Raw genomic sequence first — 20425 nt, forward strand, 5'->3', positions numbered from 1 at the left:
GTTACTATTTTAATTATTAAATTAATAATATAATATAATTATATTTCAATTTTAATTTTAGTTACAATTAAAAAAATGTCATATTACACATTTTGATTGTTAAATTTATAATTAATCATTGATAATAATATTTAGGAGAAGTAAATTAGATAAAAGAATGAAAGAAATAAAAAAAAAAAGAGAGAAAGAAGAGAATTCATTAATTTTGGAAGAAAAATTTTGATTTCAATTGCAATAAAAAATGATATGTAATACATTTTAGTTGTAAAATTAATAAAGTATAACAGATAACTCATGGCATTCAAAATCGCTTCCCCTTTACTCTGGCCTTACATCGATACAAAGACTCACAGAGAGGTGGGAATAAGCATGGTAATTCATAGACGAAATAAAGGTTTAAAACATCAACAAGCTCTAGACTACTTTCCTTTTGCTTTCCCTTTCTTAAAACTTCCCTTTTTAAAAGACTTTTTCTGCGTTTTCAATTTGCTGTCCGTAGCTGAAGCCTTTGCTTTCTCAAACCTTCGTTTTTTCTCTTTTTTCACCGTGTGCATCGAGACAGCCTAGAATACAGAGGAAGTAAAATCGAGGTCGAAAGAAACAGTTCATAAAGTTTGGTCAATATTGAAATTGAGGTCACTAGATAACTTGAAAGTTGAAAGTACCTTGTCAACGTTGAGTATATCATGGGAATGCTTTGACATAATCTTATTCAATATTTTTTCGGTTTGCTCCTTCTCCTGCGATCCTATCCCTTTTCCTTCCACAACTGGCAGGAACTAAGTTAAGAAAAAAGAAAGCAATGCCAATTAGCCAAATTACATGAATAAAAGAAACAGATCAATATTGTAAATAGCATTAGTTTGCAACCTTTCGATATTTTCCTTTATGCTGAGCAGGCTTTTCACCAGCCAACCTTTTGTCGAATTTGCCACCACTGGCTGTTGAAGTTGCTACAGTTCCAGCTATGTTACCTAATTCATCCTTAGTTACTTTCTTAGGTGCTGCCTGTGTTCCTGTTATAGGCAAAGCTGTAGCAGCCAATTGAACATGGCTGCATAGGAATTTATTCAGTCCTCATAAGAAGAGAAAACATGCGGGAATTGTGCACAATGGTAAGATAAAAATAAGGAAAAAAAATATGGAAGTAAAGAAAATTTGCCGTTAAAAATACATCACACAACAGAGGACCGAGACAATGCAATCAAATTTAGTTATGATTAATTACAGACTTAGAATTTAACTTTTTGCTGATAGACACTACAGCAGTTAGACCAACTATTAACAATACAGTGCAATGAACAAGCAAAATTTATTTTAGTTCAAGTAGCAAAGTATATTAGTACTGGTTGAACAAGGATTAACAAAGAAGTTGTACTTATTTGGGTTTTGTAATTCAAGCAGAATAAAACTTTTACTCTGCAAAACAGAAAGTGACAACCACTATAAGTCCAGAAGGGGGGCCAACAGGCAAAGGACAAGCAATGAATATCAATATTGTATTTTTGACAAAGCAGCCAAATGACACATGAAATAAATCCTCAAACCAAAGTACCTAACTACTAGCTAACTAACTAACAACAATAACAAGTAGTAGTAGTAGTAGTACTGTAGTAGTAGGAGTAAGAGGGTGAGAAAAGGCAAGAGATAAAAACCTTGGCAGAGCACCAAATTTGGCAGCTTGTTTCAAGTTCTGCAGTCTGTTATTCTCCTGTTTTTCAACTCTTTTCTTCTTGTTTTCCTTTCTTTTGGCAAAAGGGTCCTCTTCTGGATCTGCAAAATTTTGCCTTGTCAATTAATATACATCATCATTATCATTATAGCTTTTATTAACGCACAGAATTGTATACACCAACTAGCGAAAATTAGATGCATGCACCCTTTGCGCACACATGAGAAGATAGAATACAAAAAATATCCAAAGAAGATTATGACATCACTGGAACCATTGATGTATATAAACTTCACAATGTCTAACTAGCATGATCCACATTATCTCACACCAGAAATCATGCCAAAAACGCAAAGTTAAGTATGACAATGAGATCTTTCAAATTTTAAAGGCCTAACTGATAGATACTAAATCAGATAATTCACAACTTCTTCTCTAAAAGCAAAGCTTAGGCTGCATTTGGTTAGTGTCTTTTAGACACATAGACACATACACAAATACACAAAGATACATAGACATAAAGATACACAAATTCTGTAATATGTTTGGTAATAATGTACAAGACACACATGTATAAATCAAATGTCAATTTCCCCCTCTGTGTCTTATGCATTGATAATTTCAAAAATAATTACAGATAAAAGGGTCAAATTTTGTATTCTATGCATTGTATCTCCGTGTCTCAGCTTCAAGGAGGAACACTAAATACATGTATTTTGTGTGTATCTTGTACCACCGTGTCTATCCAAATCTGTGTCTCAGCAAATAAACGATGAAACATGTACCACCATGTCTAACAGTTAGTGTCTATGTCTCAACAAACAAACACAGCCTTATATAATCAAAGCTGTCTAAGGTAACTTAAATTGTTCATTTCAGTTTTAAATCTTCCTTCCTCAGAAGAACCAACCGTGATCTAAATCGGACTTTTCTTTTAGTTTCTTCAAACATTTATCCTAATCTCAAACTTAAAAGATGTAACAGTTGTGTAAGCATCCAAAATTCACTCCACTAGACTTGGCCACTTAGATAAAAAAAAATCAAAACAGTAACTGCAAATTTCATTTAAATAAAGATTCCTTCAAAGGGACAAAGGGCAAAGGATGGCTCAATAATTTTACCATCATTGGGTTTTGCCTCAATAATAGGCACAGCATCTTCATCATTCGCACGATCATATCCATATGTACGTTTCCAGGTTCCAGTTTGTTCGTCATATGCAATTTTGTCTTTCTTTCGCTTCTGTATTCCTGAGAGAATAGCACACAACATAGTAAAAAAATTTAAAGATAAACGCAAACCCCAAACAGGACTACATAAACATAAGTATTAAGGTCACACAATGTAATCAAACTCTCGAATCACCTAAACACCAATTTACACAAACTTGAAATATAAAACTTCAAACTCACTAACTTGATTTTTAAGCATAATATGAACTTAACTAAAAGAGCCATAAAGCACAAACCTTTCTTTTTGGCAAATTGCTCCCACTTGGTAGGAGGTTTGGGCTTAGGCAGCTGCAAAACACAGTATTACAAAACTCCATGAGCAAATAAATAACTTCAAGGATTAATAATTAAATTAGGGTTTTAATAACAAGTACTTTAAAGGCAAACTAAGAAATCAGGAGTGCTAAACTTTTCCGTCGAAAATTTAAAAAATTAGGGTTCCCAGTCGACTAAAATAAGTTAAAAGTTTAAAAATTTTCAACTTCTAGTATCAACCTAAACCCTAATCCCTAAACCCTAGAACCGTGAAATGAATAGACATAATACCAATAATTAATTATAATCAACAGAATAGAATGAAAAGAGAGTGAAGAAGTAAAGAGGAGTATACCGGTTTCTGTCTGGGCAATTTGGTGAGTGGGGGAGGCAACTTGACGAGGGGACCGTCGACGTCTTCGGTGGAAGGCAGGGTGAAGAGGGAATCGGCGATGGCTTGAACCAACTCAGTGCCTTTCTGGAGACACTGGCTGATTAGGTCTTCCCTTGAAGGAGTAGGGTCAGAAGGAAACACGTGATGAAGGTCCGTGGCCATAAGGTGGCCCAGGTCTACCTCCAAGTGCTTCGGTTCTTGATTCTCTACCTCCATGTCTCTATCGATCTATCTATGGAGAGGAAGGAAACAGCGCCGCCGTCACTGTCACGTGTGCTGAGGGAGTGTAATATGTAGAAGACGAAAAATGAGAACCAAAAGGAAGAAGATTAAGGACAGGGAAGCGGTGCGGCTACTACTACCGTGCAACTTTGTCATTAGGGTTTTCTTGACGGATGTTAGTTGAAAAATGGAATTTATTGTTTTTTTTTTTTTCGTTAATAGTTAATATTTAAAAGTGTTGATAAAAAATATGTTATTAGATAATTAAATTTTAAAAGTTAGATTAATAATTAAAAATATTAATTAAAAATAATAAATTTTATTGAATTTTTTTTATAGAATTTGGCTTAAATTTTCACTTCGTTAAATTAGTTTTCAAATTTTGTTAAAAAAGAGTGCTAGAGAGCTAACAAGTTTTGTGATCTTTTTAGATTTTTTATTTTTTTATGATTATAATTTTTGTAATTTACAAAAAATTAAAATAATGAGTAATGATAAATTTTAAAAGCAAAAGATTGCATGGATATAAAAATGAACAATGCTAGAAGCTAGCAACCTTGATATTTTGTAATTATCAATTGGCTATCAGTAGTATTTTTAATAGTGTGAAATTATATCTAGTTGTGAAAAATTACTTATTTTTTTTATAGTTAAGTGCTGACCAAAAAACACAAAAATTACTGATTTCCTAAATTTTTCCTATAAAAATTATTAGGCATTTTATCAAAGCTTTTTCTGCTCTAATTTTCAAATGTGAACGTAGTAGACAAATCATTTTAAAAAAAAGTTGAAAAGTTATTGTTGTTTAATGCAATATAATAAGAATCAGTTGAAAAACAAGTAGAATAATCTTAAGAAAAAATAAAAAGTGTGGTACAAATTATTTGTTAAAAAAACTAGTTTGGAATGGAATAGAAAAAAAAAAGCTACGGATAAATGATAGAAGAAAAAAATATTGGTATGTATTTATTATTTATAAGATATTATATTTTTAAAATTTATTTTAAAGTATTTTGCTCTCAAAGAAAACTTTCACCCGATCTTCTGTTCATTTTGAGCGCTGATGCACTACATTGAGTAACAAAAAGTTTATTTAGTGGACTACATGATGGGTACAAACTTTCACCCGATCTTCTGTTCATTTTGAGCGCTGATGCACTACATTGAGTAACAAAAAGTTTATTTAGTGGACTACATGATGGGTACAAACTTTCACCCGATCTTCTGTTCATTTTGAGCGCTGATGCACTACATTGAGTAACAAAAAGTTTATTTAGTGGACTACATGATGAGTACAAGTTACCGCTAAAAGTAAGTATCTATTATTGTACTAGTTGATTGGCACTAATTAAATAATAGTAATATAATTTATTGTTGTTGTATTAGTAGTGATATTAATTGAAAAAAAATTTAAGTAACAATGTTAGTAAAGTGATAAAGTAATATTTTAATCATTTTTAAATTAGTAAAATTTTTTATTTGTAAATTTTGTTATTTTAATTTAATAGTGATTAATGCTGTACTTTTTTCTCTAAAGTAATAATATAACTTAAAAAAGTCAGATTCATATTAATTAATACTGAGTAGATATTGACGTTACTTAGTTGTTATTAATTATTAGTATATATTTTGAGTACCTTTAATTTTTTTTAAATATTTAATTAAAAATAATAATTATTATTAATTATTAGTTTATATTTTTAGTTGCATCTAGTTTTAATTTTAAATATTAATTTAAAGCACAGAATTATTATTAATTGTTAGTATATATTTATAATAAATTTAGTTTTATTTTAAATATTGATTAAAAAACAAAATTATGAATTAATTGTTAATATATACTAGTGTATGAACACGTGCTCAGCACGGAAAAATTTATAAAAGTAAAAAAGTTTTTATATGTTTAAATATTTTAAGAAAAATCACACAAAATAATTATTATCAAAATCAAAGTTTAACATAAAAACAGTGAGTAATCATCATTCTACATTTTTTGAAGTAAAATAATTATACATTAAGTTTAATACAGAATTTAAAATAAAATTAAAATATTTACATTAGAATCCTATTTTTTTCAAATACTTCTCTATAAACAACATTGATTGTTGAATTTGCAATACTCCTACGTGATTTATAAGCAAAACTTTCAAATCTCTCTTACTCTTAACTTTTGAAAGTGTGCATATAGTTGGCCATGTGTAAATCTAATATGAGATAAAATTTGTCCCTGAGACTTATTAATTGTCATGGCAAACGATAATATTATGGAAAACTGTCTTTGTTAAAATCTAACTGGGATGATTTTATTTGTTGGTACCATATTCATTTTTAGAATCAAAACAATATGACCAACATTGTTACCCATTAAGACTTCACATTCTATGACATGATTTCCAAGTTTTCTAACTTGTAGCTTTGTACCATTATAAAGATCACTGGATTGGTTAATATTCCTCAGTAACATCACAGAAACACCAACCTAAGTATTAATTTATGTGGAGGCAAATCAGAGTAATTTATATTATTCAGTAATTCAGAACCATAGAGATCTAGTTGACTTTCCATATTCCCTTCATCCATACAAATTGAATTCGAACTAAAATATAATTTTTCCCTCCAAGAATGATAGTCATAAGATGGTTGTTGACCTCTTCAGCGGTGTCCAGCTTGAGAGCCAATATAATTCTTACTTTGAAAAAATCCTTTAAAGGCATATTTGTCGAATATTTAAATAAGAAAAATGAACCAATTCATCAAATGCCTGGTCCGAAGAAGAAATAACAATATCTTCTGGAAGACATATCTCAGATTCACCATCTATATCACTTATTAGACCATCACCAACTTTCAATAACCACTTACTAAATTGCTCTGTCTCATCTTGATCTGAAGAAGTTGTCCCTATAGAGAGTCATATATTTTTTGTTAGTTTGAGCACCTGATAAAAATGAATTCACAGTTGAATGAACCATATCTTATCTCGAACCTCATGGAATGATAGGAAGGATTTGTCTAAAGTCTCTACCTAGTACAACCACGTTTCCTCCAAAGGACAAATCTTTGTTATATGTTGGAGAAAACTTCATGATATCACCCAAGCATTTATCAAGCGCTTCATAGCAATACCTACTAACTATTGGAGCCTCATCCCAAATTATAAATTTGTCTTTCAATAGAAAAATTGCTTGAGGAGAACCAGGTTTGATGTTACATATAGAATCTTCAATTATATTCAGCAGTATTTTGAACCTTGAGTGTGCCGTTCTTCCATTGGAAAGAAGTAAAGAAGCAATACCACTTGAAGCAATGTTTAACACAATATCATCTCTTTGAGTGAATCTCAGCGGACGTAAAGTTCTAAAAAAATATTTTTCTAGTACCCCCATGACCATACACAAAGAAAAAAACCCCTTCATCACAATACACAGCTATAACAATGTTATCGAATACATGTTTCTACTCAGGTATTGTGATGGTTAACATGTCTGAGACATTTTTCTTTAACTCGTCCCTGTTAAAGTTTATCTCTTCCCTGATAACCCTTTCGGTTAACAAAAAACTATCAACTTCAGTTGCTAAAGGCATAGGAGGATAGTCTTTCAAGGTTTTACCATAGGAATGTAAGATCTTGTCTATATCCATCAAGCACAACTGCTTAATCTCATCATCTGACATGGTTAACTCTACATATTACACGATGCTGTAAAAATTCAATCAAAGTAAAAATGATCAATAATGAAAGACTTTTATAATTGCAATTAATAAAAACTCATCTTTATGTTCATCACGGTTCTTTGTCGATACAAAAAATATCATCTGAGAGTTCATGCCAATATCTATCTCAGGCATGTTTTTGTCTTGAGATATTTTTAGATGTTAATAGAATGACAAACAACCTCCTGACATATGATCCTGAGGCCCACGAGCTTGCTTCCTTAATTGCATCCATGAATTCTCTATCATCTTGCAAGAGTCCAAGAGCGAAACATACATTTCTATAAGTAGCATGAATTATTCCTCCTACTGTTCTTATATCTCAAAAATTCATACATCCTCTTTGAGTATTCAAGAGAAGTCATTGGTAATATTCTTGGATATTTGATGCAAAAAATTTTGTTAAAATTCCACTTCTAAGTTGCTAAATGAATTAGACTACACAATTTCAATTATTATGTAGCTACACATACGTATAAAATTATATTTTCTAAAAAATAGAGAACAATGCTAAAATTGTATAATCTATAGAGCATTAGATTATAACAGTTAAAAGTTATTTGAACATTTATTTTCTAGTGTAGATAAATCGAATAAAATGGACGTGAGGTACATGCTGTTAAGATTTTAAATTTAAATCATCAAATAAATAAGATCAAAATTGAATATACACTCGTCATTACCTGCAGGTACATGAGTCAACCTTCCAGTTACAAAGCCTTGCTTTTGAGGAAACCACCTTGAAGCATCGTCCTTCCAAATAAACTTGGTTGAAAATTCAGCATAAGTCAGATTTCGAGCATAGGGATATGACATGTTTGCCGCCATCCATCCCAAAAATATAGACTTATGAAATACTGCTCTTTCGACGATATCATTTACATTAGAAGTTTCACTATAAACCATAAGTTGCTCATCCTCCAAATGGAATGGAAGTCTAATCACAAATGGTTCTTTCCCTTGGATTTCGTATCCAAATAAATGACAGACTACCTCACATGTCGAAGTGTACCTACAATCGTAGTAATTTCTAATTTCGTCAACAACTTGTGTGGCTTCTGACGAATCACCAGCGTTGTATAGGGTAGCTGTTATGCAATCATTACTCTTGTGTACATACTTAAGATACTTAATAGAAATTGTTTGGCATGTGTATCCCACATTTATGTGGCACCCGAACTTGAGCAAAAGTTCTGGATTATATGGAATAATAAACTTATTGTCTAGTACACATTCTCTTTTCTTTAATGTTCAACCATTATCAGTACACCTATATTTGAAAAACCCGACTTCATCAATGATTGTTCACTACCTAAACTCTTTGGGATAAAACTTTGAACAGGATCCTTTCTTCATGCAAGTTGAATTCTTGTTGTACGGACCACATGGACCATGTACTATATAATTTTGAACAGCTCCACGTAGATTTGGCCTTTTATTTTCATCAGGAATCTCAGTCGTTATATGTTTATCTATGTCATTTGGTATTTGTAGCTTGAACTCGTTACTCATAAATAAAATGATATGTGCATGCGGAAGCCCTATCTTTTAAAACTCTATAGTGTAAACATCTGAAAATTGAAAAAGACAAATAAGTAAAATATTACAAGATAAGATTTTAATAATGTGTTGCATAAACACAGATTTACATCCCAAAATTTTTTCAAAGATTTTTCCTTCATTTAGGTCATCAATCAAACCATCAAGCTTGATTTTGAAAACTCGACACAATATATCAGGGCAGTCTTCTGCCTTCAATCCAATGGGAGTCACTTCTCTATTTATCTCATCCCATTCAGGGTTACAAGTTATAGTGATAAAATAGATAGGATATCCTAGAAGTGTTCATGGATCAAATCTGATCTGCATATCCGCAGTATTTATCCGAATCCGATCCGAAAATTACATATATGGATCCAATCTACACACTTATAGGATCGGATTGCGGATTTTATGTAGGTATCCGCATATCTGAGGATCCGTAAAAATAAATAAATAAGTAAATATTCTTCTTATATTTTATTTTAACTAATAATTATCATATATGTTTTATTATTTTAATATTATTATTTGAGAAAAGTATGTTTAATATTATTTTAAGAATAAATATATTTAAAAAATATAAAAAAGAATTTTATTAATATTTTTTAATAAAAATAAGTTTTTACAAATATTTTTGTATTTTGCGGATATATCTGATATCCAATTTGATCCAATCCACAAATATCCGGATCGGATCGGATCCAAGCTTAAAAATTGCAGATATTGGATCCGATCCGATCCGATGATTTTAGTGCAGATCAGATTGAAATTTTGGTCATATCTGATCCGATCTGATCTACGTTCACCCCTAGGATATCCTGCATATATGCAAATTGCAAATGCATCTTTACAATTATTCATCATGTACCTAAGTCCATCGGTAAAAATATTGGGAAGAATGATTCTTTTGCCAAGCCTTGCAGCTTTGCATCCCCGTTTATAAGACTTTTATGCAGACATTTGTATTTATCAACCCTCAACTGTCGTTGTTTACACCTAAAGAATTTTAACCTCTTTGATTTCATCATTGTGTAGGCATCCATAAGAAACTATTGGAATTCACCCGTCCTTTTCTATAAGCGAAACAAAGAATTGTCGCAAAGTGATTGTTTTGTTTTTCTTTGTAGACTTAGCAGAGATAGAATATGATGTTGCAATACCCAACCGAAACCTATCCTCCCCATACAGAAACAATAATGGATATTGCAAGGCTAAATAAGATGGGTGAAAAGCATCATTCCGTTGGAGCTTTCTAGTTTGACCCTCTATAATAATATCTCTATCTTTGCTTAGTTGTTTGACATCGCCAACAATCAATGCAGCCACTTCAGATGCAGATGGCAAGTTGTATGTGTTGTCATCTATAGTCTTTTTACTAATCAACTTAAGTTTTATGTCTGTATAATTTTTCTGTTAGTACCTATCTCTTGCATAGCAAAAACTCTTTACCAAACTATTATATTTGTCTAGCATATTTTTTAATATTGTCATAATTTTTCTCTCTCGCTCATTTACAGCTTCATTGGAACTGCAAAGAAAAAAAAACACAATAAAATATATGTTATTCTCTCTCATAGATAAAAAATAACTAAAATGTTTGACTGGTTGCATACAAATTATTGAAGTGTGCTTATCCGATTATCAATCTCATTTTCTGTGTTATAGATATATAGCTGGACAAATGTTGGTCGTAGAATATCCAGAGGAAGTAGACTACCAATGCTATGGTAGTTTTGACACCTAAGCTTAAAAATTGGAGGAGCAGTCCCATTGTTCACCCTACGGTCAATTTTTTTGCCATTAATGTAAAACAAAACATTGAATTAAATGCCTTTATCTTTTTCAGAAAATTAATACTTCTTTGATCTCCTTCAGTATAAAGCTGAATGTGCTCATCAGGAGGCACAGAAAGTAGAGAAAGTTCAATCTTTCCTTCCATATAACATAATGAAAACTTTGGTTACAATGACTGTTTGGATTTAGTAAGCCTTTCATCAGATCACATCCATATTTTACAGTGCTGACATTGATAAATAGGATCTCATATATCTTACACACCTGCTGAATGAACTCTCTTTAGATACTCAGTTGTCATACCGACACAATTTAGTCTATGATGTACACAAAGATGCAAATAAACATAAAGATAAAATTTGTACATAACGTCTAAAGTTTCTGAAGATGGTATAAAACAATATTCTAAACCCACATTCAACATTGAATTATCATAAGCATTAACAACTACAATAAATAGAAATTATAAAAAGTGAAACAATATATGTTGATGTATTACTAATCATTCATATCTCTTGCAAGCTACCAACTTAAAATCTTGATATAATAAAAAATTACCTTCATAATCAACAAAAGGATCAATATTTTGGCCACTTTGTGTGTCACCGCTTGGTGGGTGCACCTTAACAATCGATAAGTGTATATCTTCATAAAGTTGTGCTAAATTAATAGTCACCGAAGTAACAACAAAGGAAGATTGTCTTTTTTGCTTCCTATTTATAGTAGAATTTCTTGACAAAATATTCAATTTTATTCAATTAAACATTAAACACTGTAGAAAAGAAAAAAAATATAATAATGATTACCATCTTTTCTAAATTACATTCCTGTTAGGCACGATCTTTAAGAACCGCAGTGTAACGGAAGCTGATTTTGCAGAACAACTTGCGTTAGATTATTGGTGGGTCCTTGTATATTGAAATATGCTAGAATTATAATAATCTATGTTATATAAATGATTCACGATGAAGCATACCTTTTTTAAATATTGGTGCATGAATCATTTGGTAATCATTAATTATACGTATTATTTGTTAAGACGGACAACGGAGTTCTTGTCAATGAGGGACCCGTTGGTAGAGTTAAGAATTATTTAGATCTTATCTTTGATGGAGAAGGTCTTACATAAGTAGGAGTAATATTTTCATGTCCAATTTCATGCGATGTATAGTTTACACCATACATAGAAAGTTGCTTTCCTATGAATGAGTAACGAGAAATATATAAAACTTTTTCGTCGTTAAACTGATATTTCAAATATTAGATAAATATGAGTCAATTACAATGAGAAAAATGTCACTTTTATCTCCACTTGATTGTAAACTGAGAATATTAAATGAGGTATCAGTTTTTTGACACACTGTTCTTTAACTTGTAGCAATATGTTACACATTTTCATGTAAATCGAAATTTGTATTATTATTGTTCTTTCACACTGTTAAGTCAAGAAAAAGAAATAGAACATAATTAATTATTCAATTAACTAATCTCGTATTTGGTTTTATATAATTTTAGTAGTATATTTTTGTAGTTAACAAAAAAAATTGTATTGATTTAGTTTAATTTAATTATTTTTAAAATTAATAAACTAAATCAATGATTATCTATATCATATTATTTAAAAAATATACCGTCATAACTTAAAAATGTATATAATTCAATTTAAATAATAACTAAAATTCTAATCCAGTTAAATAGATCTAAACCAAAGCATAAAATTTTATATTTCTCCGGTTAGTATAGAATTTTATGTATTAATTTAGATCAAATAGTATATAATTTTAAATTATGATATATTGAGTATATCTTAAATAATATTAAATAATTAATTAACTTAAATAACATCTAAAAATTTGAAAATTGCATAGTTTTAACGTAATTTATAGTTTATTAAATATAAATTTGAAAGAAAGACTTTTATAAAGATGAATAGTTGTTCAATCACTAAATTAAAATTAAAATTAAAAATTATGTATAGTACAAACTACCTCACTAATATTCTCAACAATGATAATAGCTTAAATTGTATTTCTAATAAAAAAAGAAAAATAAAAAGTCTCACAAAAAACACTTACCAAAAGTACAAAAAAAGAGCAAACTCATTATCATCAAATTTTTTTAATTTTCTTGTCAAAATTATCCTTTGTCTTAACCTTGCAATCTTCAATTGTGTGAGTGGAGTGAAATACATTATCGTTGTTAATTCACTTATCCACAATGTACGACAATATCAGCGAAAGTCTCCTCTTTTCGATCTGCTATTTATCTCCTTTAGTCACATTAACATCTCCGATCGTCCTCGACCTCCTCGTCGGCACAACTCCGTCGTCATCCCATCGCCGTAGGAGCAAGCAGTCTTCTCATCTTCAAAGCTCTTATGTCACCGTTCTGAAGTTGCCAGTTCAAAAAATACCGTTCTCCATTGCCAGCATCTCTGCTTACTGGAGATATGTTTAAAAAGGGGGCTTTGGATCGGCAGGTTGGAATGGGAATATGAGATACAGGTAGGTTTAATTTGGATTAGCATATTATCAATATTATATAATACCAAAATAAAAAATATACCGTGCATATATAATATTATCAATACTATATAAATCACTTTTGCATTCATTTTTTCGTGCGTATATAATATTTAATTAACATATTAACACATATATAATATTTCGTTAATACATATATAATATCAAGTGATTTACAAATTATTTTACTGAATATTATAATATAAAGTGATTTATAAATTATTGTTAATTCATATATAATATATATGAATTTTGGGATTCACATCTCTGTATGTTACAAAGGAGAGATGTATTTTATTTTTATGTTTTGTTCATTTTTATGTTCAATGCAATGAATTGTTTAAATTTTTTTAAAATTAACAATTATTTGCTCAGACACTATTAAGTTATTATTATTTTAATTGGTAGTTTTTCATTGTACGTTGTATATATTCCGATTACTTATGTATACTTTTTCAAGAGTTTCAATTTATATATGAATTTATGTAATAGAATTATTTTTATTTTAGTAAGCTATAATTGAATAATTGTTACTTATAGTTTACCATTTGAAATATTATTAGAATCATGTTATATAGTTTCAATGCGAATTAAATTACATGAGAATGTTTCACATTAAATAAATATTTATTTATTTATTATCAATATCTATTCTATTATATAAAAATCAGATTTTTGCACTTAATGATGACGCTGACGTGGCATGCTCCGAAGAGTGTTTCCCGATTTGATTATTTTAACATATTCAATACAATTTATTACAATGACTTAATTATATCAACTAATTGATTCAATTAGATATTTAAATATCAATGTAATTTATTATAATTTAGATCATAATCTCAATTGTTGTGTTGTACCCTTGCATCCATCGATTTTAGGATGCTGTATTTGTTACTGCCGGGACGATTAAAGAAGTTGAGATCGAGTTTGGTTGGTGGTACAAAGGATGTAAGAAGTGTCGTCGTGGCTTAAGGGAACTTGAGAAAAGATATTTCTGTCCCAATTGCATTAAAGACTACGTGTTTTATGTGTCAAGGTATGACTCACGATACTTCTTTAACATTCACACACTACATACTCTTTGTCTAAGAAAATAATGGTATAAACTAATCATTTGTATTATTTCTTGATAAATTTTGTTGTTGAGTTCTATCATTCGTGATTCAGTTAGCCTAATAAATTACATTGATATTTAAATATCTAATTGAATCAATTAGTTGATATAATTAAGTCATTGTAATAAATTGTATTGAATAGGTTAAAATAATTAAATCGGGAAACACTCTCCGGAGCATGCCACGTCAGCGTCATCATTAAGTGCAAAAATTCGATTTTTATATAATAGAATAGATATTGATAATAAATAAATAAATATTTATTTAATGTGAAAATGTAATTTAATTCGCATTGAAACTATATAACATGATTCTAATAATATTTCAAATGGTAAACTATAAGTAACAATTATTCAATTATAGCTTACCAAAATAAAAATAATTCTATTACATAAATTCATATATAAATTGAAACTGTTGAAAAAGTATACATAAGTAATCGAAATATATACAACGTACAATGAAAAAATACCAATTAAAATAATAATAACTTAATAGTGTCAAAGCAAATAATTGTTAATTTTAAAAAAATTTAAACAATTCATTGCATTGAACATAAAAATGAACAAAACATAAAAGTAAAATACATCTCTCCTTTGTAACATACAGAGATGTGAATCCCAATATTCACAATATTTTGCCATTAGAAAATAAATCTATTCTAATAAAAATATGACAATAAAACGACACAATTAAATTATAACTCCGGTAACTAATTAATTTATTACATATGATTATTAAATGAAAACATAAATGAAAACAGTTTAACAGCACATCACAACCCCAAACAGCACGACCCACAAAAAATACTATGTACACTTTGATATACCTATCCACCTCTAAATGACAATGATACCGTTTCATTTGGTTAATTATGTTTAACTCTTGCTATATGTTATGCTTTGAAAGAGATGGTTAGCCTTATTTAAAATCAATTATCTTTAACCTATTAGGCTAACTGAATCACGAATGATAGAACTCAACAACAAAATTTATCAAGAAATAATACAAATGATTAGTTTATACCATTATTTTCTTAGACAAAGAGTATGTAGTGTGTGAATATTAAAGAAGTATCGTGAGTCATACCTTGACACATAAAACCCGTAGTCTTTAATACAATTGGGACAGAAATATCTTTTCTCAAGTTCCCTTAAGCCACGACGACACTTCTTACATCCTTTGTACCACCAACCAAACTCGATCTCAACTTCTTTAATCGTCCCGGCAGTAACAAATACAGCATCCTAAAATCGATGGATGCAAGGGTACAACACAAAAATTGAGATTATGATCTAACAAACATTAGAATTAATAATTGAAAAAAAGAAGACTAATAAAAAAAGAATTTTACCTGATTATGCTCCTTTATCTCGGTAATTGTTTTGTAGATTGACAAACGCAAAAAATCTTCCTCAACTGAAACAAGTTGATCACAGACCAGCGACATTATGCCTTGTCTATCAACAGGATCCAATTTGTTCACTCTTGCATTTTTAAATCAGAATTTATGAAATTTGCTAATAGTTAAATAATCAAAAGCCTTGTATAAATATTCTGCTGGCCACACTACTGATCTATACACTGTACCTTGCAAAGAAATCCCTGGCAGCTAAAAGTTACCTCAACATTAATAAATAGTTTTGAATTGTATTTTGTGTTGGACACACCCATGACCCCTACAAAAAGGCATAACAAATTAAAAAAATATATCAGAAGCATATGATGACACAAAACATGCATTCAAATACCAGTAAAACAAACCACTATAAAATTTCATCTTGCCCATTTGGAGAATAACCACATAGGTAAGACACGGGTGTTTCTCCAGATATTTGAGCAAATCAAAAGCAAAAGACTGCCACAACGTTATCCTTAATTTCTGTCCACCCCTATAAGAAATAGCAATACTTGTACAGTAAAAAAAGGCATAGAATTCCAAAATAAGATTTTAAAACAAAAGCTACTATCAAAAGGATATTAAGCATTACTCAAGATCATCAAGTTCTATGGTGATATAACTTGACGGCTTCCCGTCCCGTGTGAACTCGACCAAATTACCCCTAGAGGCAAGCTAACCTGTCACATCTACAAAATAAAGGCACCAATCTTTTCATTAAAAAAACTCTATTTGCTCAAATTTTTCTCCGAAAATGACATATTTTTTCCAAAGTTTCATCCATGTTGAAATCAGATTTTTTTAATTTTCTTAAAAATAAGAATATAAAAGACTGTTAATAAATATTTAGGGCCTAGAAATCGAAGTTCGTGAAGAAACAAAAAATAAATAGGTTAGTACTTGTTACTAACGACACCTTTAAGGGTACTAATTCTTTAGCTGCTATATATATGAAATCTGTCTTTAGATGTGTTAAAATAAAATGCATAATAATAGTAAACAAAGGCAATAACAAATTGAAGAAAAAATTTACTAAAGAATACAATTTTTTTAGTACTATACCTATAACAAAAAATGATGCATCAGCCAATTCAAATGACATACATTAAATATAAACATATTATGTAATACAATCAGATTGATAAATTACTTTGCTTAAAAAAATTATATTTCCATAATGAAATTTTTTAATACATAATTTAAATAAAAATAAGACATATTAATTTTTAAAGTATTATTTAATTGTTATAGAACATTATAAGGATAATACATAAAATTATATAAAAATTTTTTATTAAACAAAATTTAAATAAAATAATATTTAATTGAGTTAGAAATTATATTATTTCTTAATATAAAATCATAGGAAGGGAATAATTATTAGAGGAAGGGAATAATAAAAAATTATTCCTTAATACAATTTCTTAATGAAACAACTTTTAAAAATAAGACATGCTCCGTCACAATATATTATATTATATTATGTAAAAATTTTCAATCAATTCAAAAGATACAAAGTTAACATTCACGGCAAAAGTCCAAAATAAAGCCAAACTCTTTTCCGTGGGTAATAACTAATTTCTTACGGGTTAGACCCTATAAGCTCTTGAGGTGTATATTTGGTTAGAAGATAAAAAGAGAAGCAAATTTTACTTAAATAAATTTTACGAAAATTAAATGAATCTATAATACTTGAGACTTGAGAGGAATAACAACAACCATTACTTGAATCCATATATGTCCACTATATGCTCATAATAAAAAAGACATCAAATGGTGCAAAACAATATATAGGATTAAAAAATTAGACCTCAAAGAATTAAACAACATATGTATTATAGATTAATCTAACAAAATACTTGCCAACTAAATAACCATTTTCTTTAGACACTGCATGAATTTTTTTGAACGGAACAAAATTGAATCCGTTCAATGGAACTGAAGAATCTTGTACCGGATGCACAATCGTGTCCCTCTTGAAGTGGATTCTAAATTCGTGTGTAGTAAGCTTGAACTTAATGGTATTCAAAGCAACTCCAAAATTAGTAACCATGTACATGTTTCCTTTAGCGAGTAGGCCCTCGAAGATAGGAACAAATATATCTTTAACAGTGCATTGAATTGTATCCCCCTGAATGCATTAATTTTATAGAGTCATAGATAAATGAGGTTTATTGCTCAGTCATTACCAACACTACAAGAATATGGCCGATTAGCTACCACAAAAATAGTCGTAAAATCATCGCTAATCTGACTCAAAATATAATTTGTGATGGATTAGCTACCGCCTAGCAACCAATGCTTTCCTCGCTAATTACAAGTCGCAGATTAGTGAGGCAAACACAATAGTCGCTAATTCATTGGAAAAAATTTAGCGACCGAATAGATAGTCGCAAATCCATCACTAAAGTAAAAGCTAATTCCATAGAAGAAATAAACTAAAAGGTAATCGCTAATTAGCGACAAACTCTACTACAGCAAAATCATCGCTAAATCCAAGCTAACTTTGTAGACAAAATGGAATGCTTAGTTGACGCTAATTAGTGAGGAATTTTTCCAAACCTAATTTGTCGCAAATTGTCCACTAATATGATCGCAAATCTGTCACATTTTCTAACAAATCTATAGCTAATCTTTGAAAATCCTTAATTAGATTTGTAGGAATTTTGTCGCTAAACCAAAGCTATTCTAAATGAGAAAATAGAGTTATAAAGTAATCGCTAATTTGCTAGGAAATAATATGTAGTCAATTAGTTGCAATACTATCGCAAATTCCTTTTAAACTAGTAACAAATTGATAGGAATCTCGCAGTACAAAAACAGGCTTTTACCACACTTTTAAAGCGTGCAAAAAAGTGTAGCAATATCTTTACGCGCACTTTTAAAGCATGCCGAAAAGTGGACATATAGCCACGCTTTTAAAAACATGCCGATTGAGTTAGTTTTGGCTACGCTTCAAAAGCGTGCCAATTGGAGACATACAACCACGCTTTTTAAGCGTGACTTACCAGCTAGAACCTTTTATCACGCATTCAAAGCATGGCCTATTTCTTTGTCAAATTAAAAAAAAGGGAGAAAATAAGAAAGTTTATAAAGAATTGTTTTTTATTGATTTACATGAATTATTTACATGCTATAATTATAACTAAAAAAAATAATTCTATAACAAAACTAATACTTTAATTTACACACTGCAAATGTAATGCAAATAAGCCAACAACAACCTCTGTTTCAAGCTAAAATATGGAGAAAAATGCTTGACCCATTTTTGATAAATTTACTGAGAAACCGTCAATTGAGTGTTGATTACCTCATCAGTTCTGCAAATTACAAAAAAGCAACACAGATCAATAAAAGAATGGAAAATATTTTGTCCATACATAAGGTCATAGAACTATAAGCCAAACTAACCCATGATGCAGAACTCTACAAATAAATTCATATAAGATGATCACCAAAGAAGTAGCAAGAAGTTCAAAAAAGAAAAGAAAAGAAATTCATAATCATAAGGAATCCAACAGTCAAAATTAAATGCACTGCACTACACTACACAACATCATGTGATTCTTTTTTGATTATAATAGTTGACATGTAGACTTACTAATTGATCAGCAAGCATTAACACTGTCTTCAGTGTAAATTTCCTGTTGCAATAATTGAATAAATCTTCCAAGCTTGGTCAAAGAAGGTCAATAGCCATAATGTTGTAGTCTCCTTCAACTCCAAACCACTTTAGGTGGAGAATCCCAGCTTCAATAAGGAACCAAATTGGATTACTCAAAAGAAAACATCATGATTGTTTTATGAGAAACTTGGAGTCTTAATTATTTGATTTTACTATAAATGCATGATTTCAAAATTTATAGTTTTGATTGCGTTAAGACTAGAAGATTCTGGACAACAATCATTTAAAATTTTCAAACTTGAGAAAGCAGAAACCATTTTTCAAGAGAAAATTTTCTATTAGGTAGTACCTAAGACTTTTAGCACAGACAATGCTGAAAAGAAATAGGCGTATATATACTTACTCCCTTCTTGAAGAAGCATATATATTTGATTCATAATGAAGCTGTGGATGCTTTGTCTTCATAGATTCCAGGAAAATTTTGGAGGGTAGTAAGTTATCACGAAGAATTACACTATTATAAAGAATCAAAACACAGAAGAACGATGAACAATTCAAGACAAAATGGCATGTAAAAATTGAAGAAAAAATAAGCATGCATCCATAAAGCTATAATGTGTCATTTCATTTCATATGCCACTTTATACCTCAGAGATCTTATCAATTATACGTAACCTTAATAAGTATTGCTCTAAGTATTGTCCTAAATTAAATATAGATAGTAAGACAGACGAAATTTCCCCCCTTTTTTAATGTTAAGTTCTTTAGATGTTTAGCAATAAATTCTCTCAAAAGTCATGTATCCTAACTAAAATTCAAATACCTTTTTGGAACAAATCTTGTTAATTCCTTCCTCTAATTTACTCTCCAGGTTTTTGAGGTCCCTGACAATTATATTGCTCAATGACTAACCCAGAATTTGCCTACAATTCAATT

The 20425-nt window shown here is 29.8% G+C and overlaps 2 protein-coding genes and 1 long non-coding RNA gene across 3 annotated transcripts; all 3 read right to left on the minus strand.

Annotated features, from left to right (window-relative positions):
• Window positions 1-199: 199 nt before the first annotated feature.
• LOC107459363 (ribosome biogenesis regulatory protein homolog) lies at window positions 200-3941 on the minus strand. Its single transcript, XM_016077590.3, has 7 exons — window positions 3515-3941; window positions 3141-3192; window positions 2794-2922; window positions 1656-1773; window positions 871-1054; window positions 666-779; window positions 200-563 (listed from the first exon to the last, which is right to left on the minus strand). Exons 1-7 carry the CDS (start codon window positions 3767-3769, stop codon window positions 420-422), a joined length of 996 nt encoding a protein of 331 aa, XP_015933076.1. The 5' UTR covers window positions 3770-3941; the 3' UTR covers window positions 200-419.
• Window positions 3942-7231: 3290 nt separating this feature from the next.
• Window positions 7232-17923, minus strand: LOC127740564 (uncharacterized). Its single transcript, XM_052251612.1, has 10 exons — window positions 17724-17923; window positions 16230-16357; window positions 16039-16144; window positions 15820-15952; window positions 15555-15712; window positions 11384-11556; window positions 11191-11272; window positions 11090-11142; window positions 8173-8682; window positions 7232-7458 (listed from the first exon to the last, which is right to left on the minus strand). The coding sequence occupies exons 1-10, from the start codon at window positions 17921-17923 to the stop codon at window positions 7232-7234; spliced, it is 1770 nt and encodes a 589-aa protein (XP_052107572.1).
• Window positions 17924-19082: 1159 nt separating this feature from the next.
• Window positions 19083-20419, minus strand: LOC110274173 (uncharacterized). Its single transcript, XR_008001166.1, has 3 exons — window positions 19893-20419; window positions 19466-19614; window positions 19083-19184 (listed from the first exon to the last, which is right to left on the minus strand). It is a non-coding gene; the product is annotated as an uncharacterized LOC110274173 (long non-coding RNA).
• Between the last annotated feature and the right edge of the window lie 6 nt (window positions 20420-20425).

The sequence above is a fragment of the Arachis duranensis genome, chromosome 7, assembly GCF_000817695.3.
Source record: "Arachis duranensis cultivar V14167 chromosome 7, aradu.V14167.gnm2.J7QH, whole genome shotgun sequence".
Classification (NCBI taxonomy): domain Eukaryota; kingdom Viridiplantae; phylum Streptophyta; class Magnoliopsida; order Fabales; family Fabaceae; genus Arachis; species Arachis duranensis.

Excerpts from the sequence above, each read along its gene's own strand:
- LOC127740564 (XM_052251612.1), bottom strand. The coding sequence starts at position 17,923 with ATGTACATGGTTACTAATTTTGGAGTTGCTTTGAATACCATTAAGTTC. Across the intron at positions 11,273-11,383 it reads TCCTTTTGTTGATTATGAAG|TTGTTAATGCTTATGATAAT; the intron begins GTAATTTTTTAT and ends TATTTATTGTAG. Across the intron at positions 8,683-11,089 it reads AAAGAGAGTTCATTCAGCAG|AACTTTTGCTCAAGTTCGGG; the intron begins GTGTGTAAGATA and ends CATATAATCCAG.
- LOC107459363 (XM_016077590.3), bottom strand. The coding sequence starts at position 3,769 with ATGGAGGTAGAGAATCAAGAACCGAAGCACTTGGAGGTAGACCTGGGC. Across the intron at positions 1,055-1,655 it reads AAATTTGGTGCTCTGCCAAG|CCATGTTCAATTGGCTGCTA; the intron begins GTTTTTATCTCT and ends ATTCCTATGCAG. Across the intron at positions 780-870 it reads ATAAAGGAAAATATCGAAAG|TTCCTGCCAGTTGTGGAAGG; the intron begins GTTGCAAACTAA and ends TTCTTAACTTAG.